The 17085-nt window shown below is 47.0% G+C and overlaps 1 protein-coding gene across 1 annotated transcript; it reads left to right on the top strand.

Annotated features, from left to right (window-relative positions):
* Positions 1-13139: 13139 nt before the first annotated feature.
* On the top strand, positions 13140-14740 carry LOC135596581 (NAC domain-containing protein 35-like). The gene is made up of 3 exons (XM_065088632.1): positions 13140-13528; positions 13606-13874; positions 14162-14740. Exons 1-3 carry the CDS (start codon positions 13324-13326, stop codon positions 14585-14587), a joined length of 900 nt encoding a protein of 299 aa, XP_064944704.1. The 5' UTR covers positions 13140-13323; the 3' UTR covers positions 14588-14740.
* The last annotated feature ends 2345 nt before the right edge of the window (positions 14741-17085 follow it).

The raw sequence follows: 17085 nt of genomic DNA, 5'->3' as shown, positions 1-17085 counted from the left end.
CCTAAAAGTCTCCTCTTAACCTATTATTCATATGTTTAATTGGGGGAGATTTCGAATCGCTTATCTTGGACTCTTGTTCACGTAAACGGATAAGTGGATAAATGATGATTTCATGTTATGATTATGTAACGAATGATGATTAACTAATAGTATATTTCCTATCAAATATAATTTTTAGTAAGAGAATTCATCGTTGGATTTGATCGATGAAAAAATAGATTTATAATGTTTAAGCTAAGCCAATGATATAATACAATAACGTGAATAATAGAACTTAGAATCTTAAAAATACTAAAATGCCTTTATACAATTGCTCACAGTTCAAATTAAATGAACAATAGTTCTGGAACTTTTTACTATGAAATATATTTAAATATTTTGAGAGTATGTAAGCCTTTGTTTATTGTAAAAATGAAAGAGAAGGAAATATTATTTATTAAACCTATAATTTTACTAAACTCATGGTTTAACAACCATGAGTTTGATCAATAATCACTATTTTATGTTTGTTCAGAGAACAGTAGTTTGAACTGCAATTTGTTTAGATAAATGAGCAAAGTGATTTGGAATCCCAAATCTGACTCCTATAGTTTAGATCAGATCTCATACTTCTTGTACAGAGTTGACTATATACAAATAGTCTAAATCATATTAAAGTCAACGGTTGTCCATCACTGACCAAGAATAGAGTGTTAGGATAATGAAGCCGCATGTGTTGTCGGTTCCAAGTACTACTCTGCAGGTATTATTGCTTCTCATTGGATCCATAATTAATCATCTCTATTAAGTTATATTAGGATATATCTAATTACTGATATATATATATATATATATATATATATATATATATATATGTTGTGGTAAACAACCTGGGAGCCATGGCCTCCGGGACGACGTGGCTCGGTTCAGGTTCAGAAGGCGGGATCTTCCCAATGCGACCCTCGAGCTCACCGAGGGAGTCGACTACGGCGGTCCGATCGGGACGAGGTCAACCGTCTCCGCCGGAGGGGGCTCCTTAGCTGGGCATGCGCCCCGTTTGCAGTCCTGCACACAGGTCGGGTCGGGAGGCTCGACCTGACCCCTCCGACGATCAAGTCGGTAGATGGAGGGGGTAGAAAGAAGAAGAGTTTGAGGTGTCTCCCTGGTGTATTCTCTCCTCCCCATTCCACTCGTTCAGAGTGCGAGGGTATTTATAGGGAGGCTTACTGTTTCCTGAGGTGCCCGCTTGCAGAGGGCAGGTTGGTTGCGTCTGACATTGGTTTAGCGTGGCGTGAAGAGGCGAGCCTGAGTGGGCGTTAATGCGTCTCGGGCTGTGATCCGGTCCGTTTGACCGGGTGCTGTCGCGCCGATCGAGGCGTGAGACGTCGTCTGATGTCAGCCGGGTCTTATCATAATTACTATCCTCATCATATTCCCCCCCGGAAAGAAGCTATGCGTCGGTCATTGTAACGGGAGTCCGAGGCATGGCTTCAGCTTTCAGACGGGCTGGCCACACAGGCGCGGTCTCGGGGGACGTGTAGCCGAGGACATGATCCGAGGAGCACGACGCAGGCGGGCTGGCAACGCAGGTGTGTCTCGAGGAGCGTGTAGCTGAGGAGATGATCCGAGGAGCACGACGCAGGCGGGCTAGCCACGCAGGTGTGTCTCGGGGGAATGAAGCCGGGGGCATGATCCGAGGAGCACGACGCAAGCGGGCTGGCCGCGCAGGTGTGTCTCGGGAGCATGAAGCCGAGGAGCACGACGCAGGTGGGTTGGCCGCACAAGTGTGTCTCGGGGGCATGATTCGAGGAGCACAACACAGGCGGCCAGGCCGCGCAGGTGTGGTCTCGGGGCATCATGCGGCCGAGTAGCACGACGCAGGCGGGCAGGTCGTGCAGGGGTGGTCTCGAGCAACATGCGGCCGAGTAGCACGACGCAGGTGCTAGTCATAGGTGCCCAGCAAGCCAATCACGTGAGTGATGGCACGTGTGACTTGATACAGAATCTTTTTTGCTTATTATATTTTGGCGTATATCACTTTATAACTATTGCATAAATGCATATATATATATATTGTGATGTCCTTGGATTTGTGCAATGGGAATCGGATCGTGATGAGATCACGATAATGAGATCGATTCACCTTTAAACACATATCCTAAATAATCCCGGTCATAGGTTACTCGAGAGGGACATCGTGATAACCGGATAGACTGGTGTGCTGTATACCCGTCCATATGATGGATTCAGCTGGTCTCATAGCTGCTCGTGTAGGGACACTAGGGATACATTACCGGTGCTCATTGGAGAATGAGTTCACTGATTGATCCGCTTACGGAATGCTGGATGGTTGATGATGCCTTATTGTCAGACAGTGATTCCGTAGTCCTAGTGGTGTATCTGGTCCTTAGACTTGAGACGCCAAGGATGTCCTGTATGAGTGCTCCACTCTTTGATACCAGACTTATAGGTTTGGCTGTCCCCAGATCTAGTACAGCTGGTCATTGGGAGTGGTAGTCGACCTTACGAGGGCTATTGAGTGTCAATAGAGGATCATCCACTCTCGGCGTCATGAGAGGAATATCCTATGTGTTCTTGCTCAGACAAATCCCTGGCCAGGGTCATTCGGGTTGAGAGAGAAAGAGTTCTCCGGGATAATCCGATTAGAGCGAGACTCGAGTAGAAACTGTATGGGTCTGACAGCACCATGCTCGATATACGGTCTCTGGGATATTAGATGGATGATGGACTATAGGTACATGGTAACTGAGGACAGACAGGTCCAATGGATTGGATTCCCCTGTATCGTCTGGGGACTACGGCGTAGTGGCCTAGTATGTCCGTAGTCAATGAGTCGAGTGAATTATTACAGAGATAATAATTCACTGAGTTAGAAGGAGTTCTGACAGGTATGACTCACGGCCAGCTCGATATTGGGTCTAGAGGGTCACACACATATGGTAGGCATTGCGATGAGTAGAGGTTCGGATATGAGATATCCGACGGAGCCCTTGTCTTATTGGATGCAGATCCAATACCCACTAGGGAAGGACCCATTAGGGTTTGACACGGGATCTCTATAAATATGAGGGATTCACAGCCTCATAGGCTAGAGTCTTTGCTTGCCTTTCCTATTCTCCTCTCCCTCTCCACCTCAGAGCAGGCCTGGAGTTTTGAGGAGCGTCGTCGCAACCCTGCTGTGTGGATCACCGCTAGAGAGGAGGACGCTTGACCTCCTTCACCCTCTCCTAAGGATCTGCAAGGAAACAGGGATATACGATCTCCCTAGGTAACACAATCTCTATACGCAGTTTTGTGTTTTGCGGATTTTTTCGTTGACGCAAAAGTGAGGAAGGGCAGCAACTGTTGCTGCCCTCGATCTGCATGCCTGTAGCCACCTGCAGTGGCAGCGGCAACCGCAGCCAAGTAGCACAGCGCCGGCGCATGCGCAAGCGCTGTGCCTGCAGCAAACGGCCGGCGGTCTGCTTGCAGTAGGCTTGCTGTTGGCGGGGCTGGCAGCCCACGGGCAGAGGCGCCGCAGGGCAGCGGCGCTTGCCGCCGCTGCTCCCGCGGGCGAAACCCCCCCACAGGGGCGGCCTCCCGGCGGGACAGCACCGCCTGCGGAGGCAGCGACGCCCGAAGGGGGAGCCCACCTGCAGCGGCAGTGCTGCCAGCGGGCGTGCCGCTTGCAGGCGAGGGCAGCGCCCTCGCCCCGCCCCACAGGCCGCCGCCAGCAGGGTGGCGGCGGCGGCAGCAGTAAGAGGGCATTAGGGTTTTCTGAAAAAAGATAGTTTTGCCCCTCGGAATTTGAGAAATTCCAGTTTCTGTCTTTTGTCCAAATTACGAAAATACCCTTAGGAATTGAGAAATTCCCTACATGTCCCTGATTTCAGAAAATATTAATTAATTAAAAGGTTTAGTTGATTATTATTTTTATTATTATCTAGTAGTCCTACATGATGATGATTATTTATACATGTAATGTATGATGTGTGGACGGATGATCATGGACCGTGTGATGTGTGTACTTGTGATTATTATTATTGAGGTCTGCGAACCTCCATTATATTTCTCATTTATTGTCGGGCCTGCGTGCCTATGATTAAGTTGTAATCACATGAGGAGGCGCAGCGGGAGCGTGGATGCGATAGCGGGACCCACGAGACGGACGATCGTGATGCATGGAGATGCATCAAGATGTCGACGAAACCGACGAGGACGAGATGGACGATCACAGGGCATGGAGATGCACCGTTGCACACATAGATCTTGATGTGAGTGATTAGGCCTACTGGCTCGGGCCTAATCATATTAGGTTGTGGTCCATGATCATCTGGTGTGATTGCTTATACACATACTAGATATGTATATATATTTGCATGCGATGTAGATATATATTAAATATGTATATGTGTGACATGTCATATTAGGAGACCAAATTATAGAAACATCTCTCGATAATATTAAGTCGGTAAACGTGAGGCAATTAGATTGACCAACGTGGCCTTCCATCGTTATGAGTAGGAACCGATTCTCGGTGTAGGTTGAGTTGGTCGAGTCCCTCGAGACTCACCTATATCGTGATTCGCTATCTTGCTTACGACATAGAGATGTCACCGGTGACCTGAGGGCATGGTATGCTTGGTCGAGTCCCTCGAGGGTATATTATCAAATCAGACTCATCTTGTAACGAAGGTGTTGACTTAACCGAGCATCATGGTTGGTCGAGTCCCTCGAGGCCATGGTGATTCGGAGGCCGAACAGGACGGGAATCACAAGGAGTTGTGATCGGCAAGAGTTGCCTACCTTTTAGGCTTAGTGTGATTGGTCGAGTCCCTCGAGGTTACACTAAGACGCTGATTGGATCCTGATCCCCACTAGAAGTCTGCCGGAGACTTCCGTTTTACGTGCTGAGGGTGTCGCGTGACTCGATAGTAAAATAGTGGGAGCATATTAAGATAGAAGTCCATATCTTGATAGTTTATTTCTTGCAAAATCTGCATGTTATTCATTTCTGCTACATCTTTATTTTTAGAAAATGTCGCTTTCAAATCCCTTACGTGGCATACTTGATGTCAACCGCCTCACTGGTCCAAATTATACGGATTGGCTCCGTAACTTGAGAATTGTTCTCACAGCGGAGAAAATCGTGTACGTCCTTGATATAGTGATGCCTACGCCCGAAGAAGGGGCAAGTGAGGATGAGATCGCTCGCTACGTGAAGTACATTGATGACTCCACTCTTGCTCAGTGCTATATGTTGGGCTCTATGACTCCAGAATTACAGAGACAACATGAAAAGATGGATGCCAGATCCATTCTCCTACATGTCCGCAAATTGTTTGAGGAACAGGGAAGGACTCAACGATATGAGACATCCAAGAGCCTTTTCCGCGCTAGGATGACTGAGGGGACACCGGTTCAGAACCATGTCCTAAAGATGATTGAGTGGATAGAGAAACTCACAGGTCTAGGAATGGTCCTAGAGGATAACTTGTGTGTGGACATTATGCTTCAGTCCCTACCAGATTCCTTTTCATAGTTCATAATGAATTTTAATATGAACAAGCTTGAGGTGACTCTCCCAGAGCTCCTCAATATGTTGAGGGAGGCAGAGAGTACTATTAAGAAAGAGAAGCCAGTTCTCTACACTGGTGAGACCAGAAAGAAAAGGAAAGCAGAAAGGTCCCTTAAGAAGGGAAAGGGCAAGGGCAAACAAGGTAAAGCAAAGGTTGCTAAGAAAGACCCAACAAAGGACAAAGGCCAGTGCTTCCACTGTGATAAAGATGGGCAGTAGAAGAGAAACTGCAAAGAGTACCTTGCAGAAAGGGCGAAACAAAAGCTTGATGAAGCTTCAGGTACATTCATGATCAGTCTCCATTTGTCAGACTCTTATGATAACACATGGGTATTGGATACCGGTAGTGCTTATCATATATGCAATTCGTTGCAAGTTCTGGCAAGGCCTAGGAGACTAAAAAGAGACGAGATGAACCTCAAGATGGGTAATGGAGCAAAAGTTGCTGTAGTAGCTGTTGGCGAGGTCGCCTTACATCTGCCTAGTGGAGCTTTTATTGCATTAGATGCATGTTATTTTGTTCCTTCTATTATCAAAAACATTATCTCCATTTCATGTTTAACAGTTAGTGGATATAAATTTGTTTTTGAGAACAATGGTTGTTCAAAATTATTAGATGATAAGATCATCACGAAAGGAACATTGCATAATGGTTTATTTATGTTAGACACCACTCCACATATCATGAATGTAAATGAGTCCAAAAGGAAACGAGATGAAGTGAATAGTGCATACCTGTGGCATTGTAGGCTAGGTCACATCCATGAAAGAAGGATTCAAAAGTTACTAAATGATGGATATCTAGATCCATTCGGCTATATGTCTTATGCAACTTGTGAGCCTTGCATTCGTGGAAAATTGGCCAACTCTCCATTTAGTGGAACTGGAGAGAGAGCCATTGAGTTGTTGGAACTCATACATAGTGATGTATGTGGACCCATGTCAACTCATGCCATTGGAGGTTACTCCTACTTCATTACATTTACTGATGATTTCTCAAGGTATGGATATGTGTACTTAATGAAGTACAAGTCCGAGGCCTTTGAGAAATTCAGAGAGTATAAGAATGAGGTGGAGAACCAGACTGGAAAGAGTATCAAAACTCTTCGATCAGATCGAGGAGGTGAGTACTTAAGTACAGAGTTTACTCAGTTCCTCAAGGACCATGGGATATTATCCCAATGGACACCTCCTTACACACCTCAGCTCAATGGTGTCTCTGAAAGGAGAAATCATACTTTATTAGATATAGTACGGTCCATGATGAGTTTCGCTGACCTACCCATCTCATTCTGGGGATATGCCCTAGAAACCGCAGCTTACCTTCTGATCAGAGTTCCAACTAAGTCGGTAGTGTCTACACCATATGAGATATGGAAAGGGAAGAAGCCTGATCTTAAGGTTGTTAAGATTTGGGGCTGCCCTGCCCACGTTAAAAGACACAACCCCGATAAGTTAGAATCAAGGATAGAGCGATGCATATTTGTGGGATACCCCAAGGAAACTTGTGGGTATTACTTCTATCATCCCGAGGACAAAAAGGTCTTTGTAGCTAAGAGAGCAGTGTTCCTTAAGAAGGAACACATTCTTGGCGGAGACAGTGGGAGAATGATAGAGTTGAGCGAAGTTAGAGAACCAAGCTCAAGCATCACTCTACAGCCCGAGTCTGTTCAGGTATCTAATACACAAGTTTCAACTTTACGCAGGTCTGATAGAGTATCTCATCCTCCTGAAAGATATGTGGGACATATTAGAGGAGAGGATGCTGAGGATATTGATCCTCAGACCTACGAGGAGGCTATTATGAGTATAGACTCCGGGAAGTGGCAAGAAGCCATGAATTCTGAGATGGATTCTATGTACTCCAATAAGGTTTGGAACCTAGTTGATGCGCCCGAAGGTATTGTACCCATCGGTTGCAAGTGGATCTTTAAGAAAAAGATCGGAGTAGATGGAAAGGTAGAGACCTATAAAGCAAGGCTAGTGGCTAAAGGGTATCGTCAAAGGCAATGTGTTGATTACGACGAAACCTTCTCACCCGTAGCAATGCTAAAATCCATCAGAATTCTATTGGCTATTGCAGCACACTATGATTATGAGATCTGGCAGATGGATGTGAAAACTGCATTCCTCAATGGGAACCTCGAGGAGGAAGTGTATATGATGCAACCTGAGGGGTTCGTGTCCAAGAACTGCCCAGATAAGGTGTGTAGGTTGCTTATATCCATTTATGGACTAAAGCAAGCTTCCCGAAGTTGGAACATAAGATTTGATGAGTCAATCAGATCTTATGACTTCGTTAAGAATGAAGATGAGCCTTGTGTGTACAGGAAGGTAAGTGGGAGTGCTATCACCTTTTTGGTGTTATATGTGGATGACATCCTCATCATTAGGAATGACGTAGGAATGCTATCCACAGTAAAGACTTGGTTATCTAGACACTTCTCCATAAAGGACTTAGGGGAAGCATCCTATATCTTGGGGATTAGAATCTATAGAGATAGATCCAAGAGGATGCTTGGCTTGTCCCAGTCCAGGTACATAGAAACCATTGTCAAAAGGTTTGGCATAGAAAATTCCAAAGGGCAAACATAAATATGATACCTTATGCCTCAGCAATAGGGTCTATCATGTATGCCATGCTATGTACTAGGCCTGATATAGCGCATGCTCTGAGTGTCACGAGCAGGTATCAGGCGGATCCAGGCTTGGAGCACTGGAAAGCAGTAAAGTGTATCCTTATGTACTTGAGAAGGACTAAGGATCTTTTGCTAGTATATGGAGGTAATAGCCTTAAGGTTGAAGGCTTCACTGACTCAAGTTTTCAGTCTGATGTCGATGATAGCAAGTCGAATTTAGGGTATGTGTACACCTTGAATGGAGGAGCAGTGTGCTGGAAGAGTTCCAAACAAAATACCACTACTAACTCGACCACAGAGGCGGAGTACATTGCTGCATTAGATGCAGCAAAGGAGGGAGTCTGGGTGAAGAAGTTCATCACAGATTTGGGAGTCGATACAGATAGCGACAAGTCGACTTCCTTATATTGCGACAACTATGGGGTGATTACTCAAATAAGGGAACCCGGGTCTCATCAGAAGTGTTCTGAGGAGGTTCCAGCTTATAAGAGAGATCGTAACCCGAGGAGATGTAGTAGTGGAAAGAGTTTCATCCGAAGATAACATTGCAGATCCACTGACAAAGCCGTTGTCTCAGATTGTCTTTGAGCGTCACAGGAGTCTGATGGGGATCAGACACATAGGTGATTGGCTTTAGGTCAAGTGGGAGATTGCTAGTCATAGGTGCCCAGCAAGCCAATCACGTGAGTGATAGCACGTGTGACTTGATACAGAATCTTTTTGCTTATTATATTTTGGCGTATATCACTTTATAACTATTGCATAAATGCATATATATATATATTGTGATGTCCTTGGATTTGTGCAATGGGAATCGGATCGTGATGAGATCACGATAATGAGATCGATTCACCTTTAAACACATATCCTAAATAATCCCGGTCATAGGTTACTCGAGAGGGACATCGTGATAACCGGATAGACTAGTGTGTTGTATACCCGTCCATATAATGGATGCAGCTGGTCTCATAGCTGCTCGTGTAGGGACACTAGGGATACAGTACAGGTGCTCATTGGAGAATGAGTTCACTAATTGATCCGCTTACGGAATGCTGGATGGTTGATGATGCCTTATTGTCAGACAGTGATTCCGTAGTCCTAGTGGTGTATCTGGTCCTTAGACTTGAGACACCAACGATGTCCTGTATGAGTGCTCCACTCTTTGATACCAGACTTATAGGTTTGGTTGTCCCCAGATCTAGTACAGCTGGTCATTGGGAGTGGTAGTCGACCTTACGAGGGCTATTGAGTGTCAATAGAGGATCATCCACTCTCGGCGTCATGAGAGGAATATCCTATGTGTTCTTGCTCAAACAAATCCCTGGCCAGGGTCATTCGGGTTGAGAGAGAAAGAGTTCTCCGGGATAATCCGATTAGAACGAGACTCGAGTAGAAACCGTATGGGTCTGACAGCACCATGCTCGATATACGGTCTCTGGGATATTAGATGGATGAGGGACTATAGGTACATGGTAAATGAGGACAAACAGGTCCAATGGATTGGATTCCCCCGTATCGTCTGGGGACTACGGCGTAGTGGCCTAGTACGTCCGTAGTCGATGAGTCGAGTGAATTATTACAGAGATAATAATTCACTGAGTTAGAAGGAGTTCTGACAGGTATGACTCACGGCCAGCTCGATATTGGGCCTAGAGGGTCACACACATATGGTAGGCATTGCGATGAGTAGAGGTTCGGATATGAGATATCCGACGGAGCCCTTGTCTTATTGGATGCAGATCCAATACCCACTAGGGAAGGACCCATTAGGGTTTGACACGGGATCTCTATAAATAAGAGGGATTCACAGCCTCATAGGCTAGAGTCTTTGCTTGCCTTTCCTATTCTCCTCTCCCTCTCCACCTTAGAGCAGGCCTGGAGTTTTGAGGAGCGTCGTCGCAACCCTGCTGTGTGGATCACCGCTAGAGAGGAGGACGCTTGACCTCCTTCACCCTCTCCTAAGGATCTGCAAGGAAACAGGGATATACGATCTCCCTAGGTAACACAATCTCTATACGCAGTTTTGTGTTTTGCGGATTTTTGCGCACCTATCTTCGCACGACGACGAACATCTTTTTGGGAATCGGGGATTTTATTTTCTTGTTCTTCCGCTGCGCATGTGATGTCGCCCCCATGATTTCCCAACAGCTTGAACTGTCTATGGCTCAGGCGGGCGGGCCGCGCTGAGGTGGACTCGACAGTCTATGGCTGAGGGGGTGCGACTCAAGCGAGAAGGCCGCGCTGAGGTGGGCTCGGCAGTCTATGGCCGAGGAGCTCGGCGTAGGCGGGCTACGGCCGAGGGACACGGCTCAGGCAGGCAAGCCGCGCTGAGGTGGGCTCGACAATCTATGGCCGCGAGATGCAACTCAAGTGGGTAAGCCGCCCTGAGGTGGGCTCGGTAGTCTATGGCCGAGCCATGTCGACTCAGAAGACTTCAAGCCGGGGCTAACCACGAGCCGAGAGGGGGTCAGGTAGATACTGAACCTTGGCTCGAAAGAGACTGAGGCGGGGCTTGGATTTCTTTTCATAAGGACTACATTGGGTAGCCATCGCGGGTGCTTGACCTCTGTTATGGAGCCCACGGTCGGGGGCCATTCCTTCTCCTCACGGTCGCCCAGGCCTCCGCGGCGATGTACCAGTTAGCGCGTTGGAGCATCTCTGGCACCGTGGTGGGAGGTTGCTCCGCAAGGGATCAGAGGAATTTGGAAGGTCGCAGGCCTATCATAAACGCCTGCACTAACAGAGAGGGGTGAGTGTCCGGCAGGCCCCGGATTTGCGTGGTAAAACGATCAACAAAATGGGAGAGGGGCTCGTCCTCCCTTTGTTTGAGTCCGAGGAGCAGTGCTGCAGAAGGCTTTGGCCATGCATAGGCCATGAAGTGGAGCTCGAAGTCCTTGATGAGCTGGTTGAAGGAAGCGATCGTTCCGGTCTTTAAGGCGTCATACCACGCGTGGGTCGGCCCTCTCAGAGTGGTAGGGAACGCTCTGTACATCAAGACATCAGAGGTTCCGCATAGCGCTATCTGGGCGCAAAAAGCAGCTACATGGTCTGCCGGGTCGATGGAGCCATCGTAAGCGTCCAGAGAGGGGAGCTAGAAGTCCGGGGGGACTGTCTGATCCCGTATCTCAGGCGTGAAGGGAGACCCTTGGTATGCGTCCACCTCGAGCTCTCCCTTGGACCTACGAACCTCTTTCTGCACCTCGTCGAGTCGCTGACTGACGAAGCGCAACTGGGCCCGCAGGGAGTCCAAAGAGAGTGTCTCGGGTTCCGAGCGACCGCTCGGGTTTGCCATCACTGGATCCCCGAGTGGGGTCGGTCGGACCCAAGGTGAAGTGGGGGGCTCCGGAAGTGTTGTGTGGGCCCGAACGGGCGGTTCGCCTTATCGCAGTGGTTGGACTACGGGTGGGTGCGCCGGATGAGGAACGAGCGGGTTGATGGTTTGCACCACGTCCATCAGAGCTCGGACTTGACGGGTGAGGTCCTGAAAGGCCTCAGGTGATACGGGCGTCGAGTCAGCGGGAGCGCCGTCGGGCAGCGACAAACCCGGGTCGTTGAATATTCGCCAGTATCGTTCGGAGGTCGTGGCAGGGTGTTCGTCACGATGGCCTCCGTGCGGGGATGTTCCCCTAGGGCTTCAGTCGGGTGAGACCTGTCAGCCGTGGGCTCGTCTGAGCCGCTCGGGTGATCACATGACATTCCAGGCGCTCCTTCTAGTGCCAAAATATTGTGGTAAACAACTTGGGAGCTGTGGCCTCGGGGCCGACGTGGCTCGGTTCGGGTGCGGAAGGCGGGATCTTCCCGGTGCGGCCCTTGGGCTCACCGAGGGAGTCGGCTACGGCGGTCCGATCGGGATGGGGTCAACCGTCTCCGCTGGAGGGGGCTCCTTAGCTGGGCACGGGCCCCGTCTGCAGTCCTGAGACGTCGTACCACGCGTGGGTCAATTGTCTCCCTGGTGTGTTCTCTCCTCCCCCTTCCACTCATTCAAAGTGCGAGGGTATTTATAGGGAGGCTTACTGTTTCCTGAGGTGCCCGCTTGCAGGGGGCAGGCTGGTTGCGTTTGACATTAGTTTAGCGTGGCGTGAAGAGCCGAGCCTGAGTGGGCGTTAATGCGCCTCCGGCTGTGATCCGATCCGTTTGACCGGGTGCTGTCGCGTCGATCGAGGCGTGAGGCGTCGTCTGACATCAGCCGGGTCTTATCATAATTACTATCCTCATCAATATATATATATATATATATATATATATATATATATATATATATATTATACATTTTAAAATAAAAAGTTGCCTAATACTATTACATTGATTCTCTTATGGAAATGAAGTAGAAGACTTCCATAATTACTTCCTAGTTGGACTGAAAGTGATTTTTGTAACATCTTGTCCTCTTGTCAAGTCAAGTCACGTTAAAATTTAAATAATAATGTGTACGAGTCAATGAGCTATATAGAATTAATATATATCATGTTTGACACTCATTCAATCTAAAAATTTATGTTTTTTTATTATGATATTTAGTATATATAGTCTATCTCTTTCAATTTGATGCGTGAGTATCTCTTTTTATTTTACACATATAAATGTTTCTAGTATAGCACAAGCCATTTGTGCTCTTGCCATTTGTGCTCTATCATGGCAATTTCACATAGGACCACCTTGTCAATATCGGCTAGTATAGCACAAGCCATTTGTGCTCTATCATGGCCTCCGTAATAAATTTGATAGCTCCATTCGACCAAAGACTTATCTCTCTCTCTCTCTCTCTTTACATAACTCTTGAGGATATATATATATATATATATATATATATATATCTATATATATATATATATATATATATATATCTATATATATATATATATATATATATATATATATATCCTCAAGGGATAGAGGTGGATGATCGGTAGAGGTTTGAAGGCCAGAAGGCAACGACAGCAGTGACAGTAACTTGCTATCGGTTCTTACGGTTCACAGCACCTTCCGCCGTCGAACTTTGGTCAGGTTTCTACTTTGGTCTTCCTACCACTTGCACGAAATCCAAGGTACGATTCACTTGAGACCAAGTATTTATAGGATAGAGCACAGGGATGAAGTGCAGGTGACGACTGCGGGAAGACTGGTTTCATGGCAGTCGCAGCAGCCATGAGCGGAGACGGCGGCGGGGGCGACGGGCACGAGCACGACGTCGTCATGCCTGGATTCCGCTTCCATCCAACCGAGGAGGAGCTCATCGAGTTCTACCTCCGCCGGAAGGTCGAGGGGAAACGCTTCAACGTGGAACTCATAACGTTCCTCGATCTCTACAACTACGACCCATGGGAGCTGCCAGGTCTGGAATCTCCCTTGTTAGGTGCAGGTGTACCGATGAATCTTGCTTATCTACGCTGGTGTTCGACGAAATGACAGCACTCGCCGCGATGGGAGAGAAAGAATGGTTCTTCTATGTCCCCAGAGATCGGAAGTACAAGAACGGCGACCGGCCCAACCGGGTGACGGCGTCGGGATACTGGAAGGCCACCGGAGCAGACCGGTTGATCCGAGACGAGGGTAATCGTTCGATCGGTCTGAAGAAGACGCTGGTGTTCTACTCCGGCAAAGCTCCCAAAGGCATCCGCACCAGTTGGATCATGAACGAGTACCGCTTGCCGCGGAGCGACACCGACCAGCACAAGAAGGTAATCCTGAGGCACTCAAACACCATAAAGGACGAGAGCTTCCTGCTACATGAACATGAATACGAATACATTTCCCGAGATCAATTTTGGGTTGGAGAAGAAATCTTTGGAGTCTTCAGTTGATGTTTGTGACATGAGTCAAGTCCACCGAGCTAGGGTTTTGTTCATGGCACTGTTCCATTATCTAACCCAGCACAGCGTTAGATTGCATAGACTAGTATTTGGATCGTTGATCCTAATCATTTCTCTCTTTGGCCACCGAATCGACCGATCTTATTCCTTCTCAGGCTGAGATCTCAATTTGCCGTGTCTACAAAAGAGCTGGAGTTGAAGGCCGCCACCGTCTCCCACTTGCTTCCAAGCCGTCCTGGTCGTCTTCTCGAGGAACTGGAACGGATAGAAGGCACAACAGCTGTTGGCATCAGCAGCGGCCGGATTTCCAATTAGGAGGAGACTCTTCTTGGTCAGCGGCCGCACTATCGACGGCTAATTCACTGAGCTCTACAACCTCGACCGACGAAGACGGCACTTCAGCTCGGATGATCGATGAACTCAACAGGTTGGTAGGTTTCAGCCAGAACTACGTCAACTACAACCCCCATCTGCTTCCCTTCACCGCCTTGCCCATCTCAGTCCCCGCTGTCTCAGACAAGCTATGGGAGTGGAACTCTCTTCACGAGACTGGCAGGGAATCCACTACTGGATTCAAGTGACTATTAGGCATGTAACTCGAATCAGCTGCCGCTGTGTGTTGGATTTCCTTCTTCTTCTTCTTCTTCTTCTTCTTCCTCTTCTTCATTTGATCAGATCTAGCTCGCCATGGTTTGACTTCTGCCCATGAAATAATGATGCCATGATTGCTACAAGACTCGCAGAATAATTGTCCTCGGAGCTGAGCATGGAATCTCAGTACCACTGCAGGCATGTGACTGCGCCATTGTCTTTTCTTCAGATACATCCTTTCACAAAATCCACTTCAATAGCTAATCTGTCTGAGAGTTTACAACAATGTCTCTTCACAGAATCCACATTACGATATCAACCAAGAGACAAATCGAAGACTATATGGTCCATTCTTTTGGAGCCCTGCATGTGTCCATAGGGTAGTTAAAACTAAAAGTCATGTCGCACATCATTATAAGGTCCACTTCGGACATGCATCTCTATGTCAAGCTGCTACATTACTAGCCTGTTTTATGAAGTATGAACATGAGTGCTACCACACAATTTACATCTCGGTGATCATCAATGATCAGCGAAGGCTTGAGATCGTTTTGTTCTCGAAGACATGAAGCCAACTCTACTTGTGCACAACGGAAGAGAAGGTAGAATGACACAAAGGTCGGAGAATGTAAGGGATGGGAAGTTCTTGCCAAAGCAGGGTGGGTCCAGGTAGGAGGTCCCACGTCGCACGTGGTGCCAGGTCACACATAGTCTTCTTCCATTCCCAGGTGTCATCGTCCGACTCACCAAGATTCCCAGTCTTCTGAGTGAGTCCCGTGGACCAGCTTCTCCCTGCGGTGTCCACTGTCTTGCAGCAGCAGTCATCCAATGGATTGATCACCTGCATGGTCCAATGTCCTTTCATCGATGTCATCTTCTGGATCCACTTAACTGGCACATACTTTGTTTCTTCCTCACGTTGGCTGGCATGGTCACACCAATACAACTCCTGTACTAGAAAGAACAGAGAACAGTAAGAATGGATGAGGGTCATGCAAGGATCAATCAATACTAAAAGTACAGCATAAGCCAGATGCATTCTTCTTGTCTCTCAGGGAGTCTTGCTTAAATGGGTGTTGAGTGAAACAAAATGGATTGTGATCTCTTTTGCAAAGGAAGATTTAGCTTTCCATATGGCAAAATTAAACACAGGGCTGCAGACAGGGATAAGCATTGCCTTCTTTCTCTCTCTGCTCCAAATAAGAGTTCAAGTGGGTTGGGCCTTCGCAAGAGCCCATTTGGGAATTGGGCTGGGCTACATTAATTTTTTTCTCCAACTTATTAAAAAAATAAAATCCGAATAAAATTTGTAGGATCTAAAATATATTTAAGTATAATATATTAGATGATGAGTTGTGAAATCATTAGAGTTGATTCACCCCTGAAATCAGTAGAGTTGATTCACACGTCCACCGCCACAAGGAGATGGAATTTGATGACGTGACATCACCTAAATATAGTTGATTCACCCCTGAAATCAGTAGAGTTGATTCACACGTCCACCGCCACAAGGAGATGGAATTTGATGACGTGACATCACCTAAATACTTGTATTCTAATATAGTTGACGAATTTGAAAATGGATTTATGTAAATATTATGTATTACATAATGCATAAATTAATAATGTCTTTTGATATGTCTTTTGAGTAAATTAATAATTATTGTTGATGATCTCCTTTGATTATAGTTGAAAGTTGATGTTTTTTTTTCTTTGTTTTAATGTAAATCCAATATCAATGATTAGTTACTAGAAGTCGAGTCAGATTCACTCTGATATTTTTTTTACTAGTGGCGCTCTTAATAATATTTTTTTTTGAGGTTTAAGTCTGTTGCGGTGAGCAACCTGGGAGCCGTGGCCTCGAGGCCGACGCGGTTCGGTTCGGGTCCGGACGACGAGGATCTCTCCGGGGCATCCCTCAAGCCTGTGGGGTTGGTTCGGTGCGATGGTCCGATCGGGACGGGGTCGTCGTTTCCTCCGGGCAGGAACTCCTCGTCCGCGCGTCCTGCATGGACCCTCGGCTTCGCACCTACACAAAGGTCGGGTTGAGAAGCTCGACCCAACCCCTCTGACGATCAAGTTAGAAGATGTGGAGGGGGTTTCAGATGAAAAAGTGTTTTAGTGTCTCGCCCCCCCTTCCGTTTATGATGTAAAAGTATTTATAGGGGAGTTTGATGTTACTTGACGTGCCCGCCTGCAGGAGGCAGGCTGATAGCGTCTGACATGGGGGTTGACGTGGCGTGAAGAACCAAACCTGAGTAGGCGTTAATGTGCCTCGGTCAGTGTTCTGGTTCGGTTGACCGAGTACAGTCACGTCGATCGAGGCGTGAGGCGTCGACTGACGTCAGCCGAGTCTTATCATAATTACTATCCTCATCAAAGTCAGTTAACAAATCAAATAAGTAAAACAAAATGAATTTTGTTCAGTTTGTTAAGATGTACATATGTAGTGGGCACTTGGGATCGTTACGCTCGTTTATTACATAGT

This window comes from Musa acuminata, chromosome BXJ1-11 (assembly GCF_036884655.1).
Source record: "Musa acuminata AAA Group cultivar baxijiao chromosome BXJ1-11, Cavendish_Baxijiao_AAA, whole genome shotgun sequence".
Classification (NCBI taxonomy): domain Eukaryota; kingdom Viridiplantae; phylum Streptophyta; class Magnoliopsida; order Zingiberales; family Musaceae; genus Musa; species Musa acuminata.
Note: the sequence above shows the minus strand (reverse complement) of the source record. Positions and strands in the feature narration are given on the sequence as shown.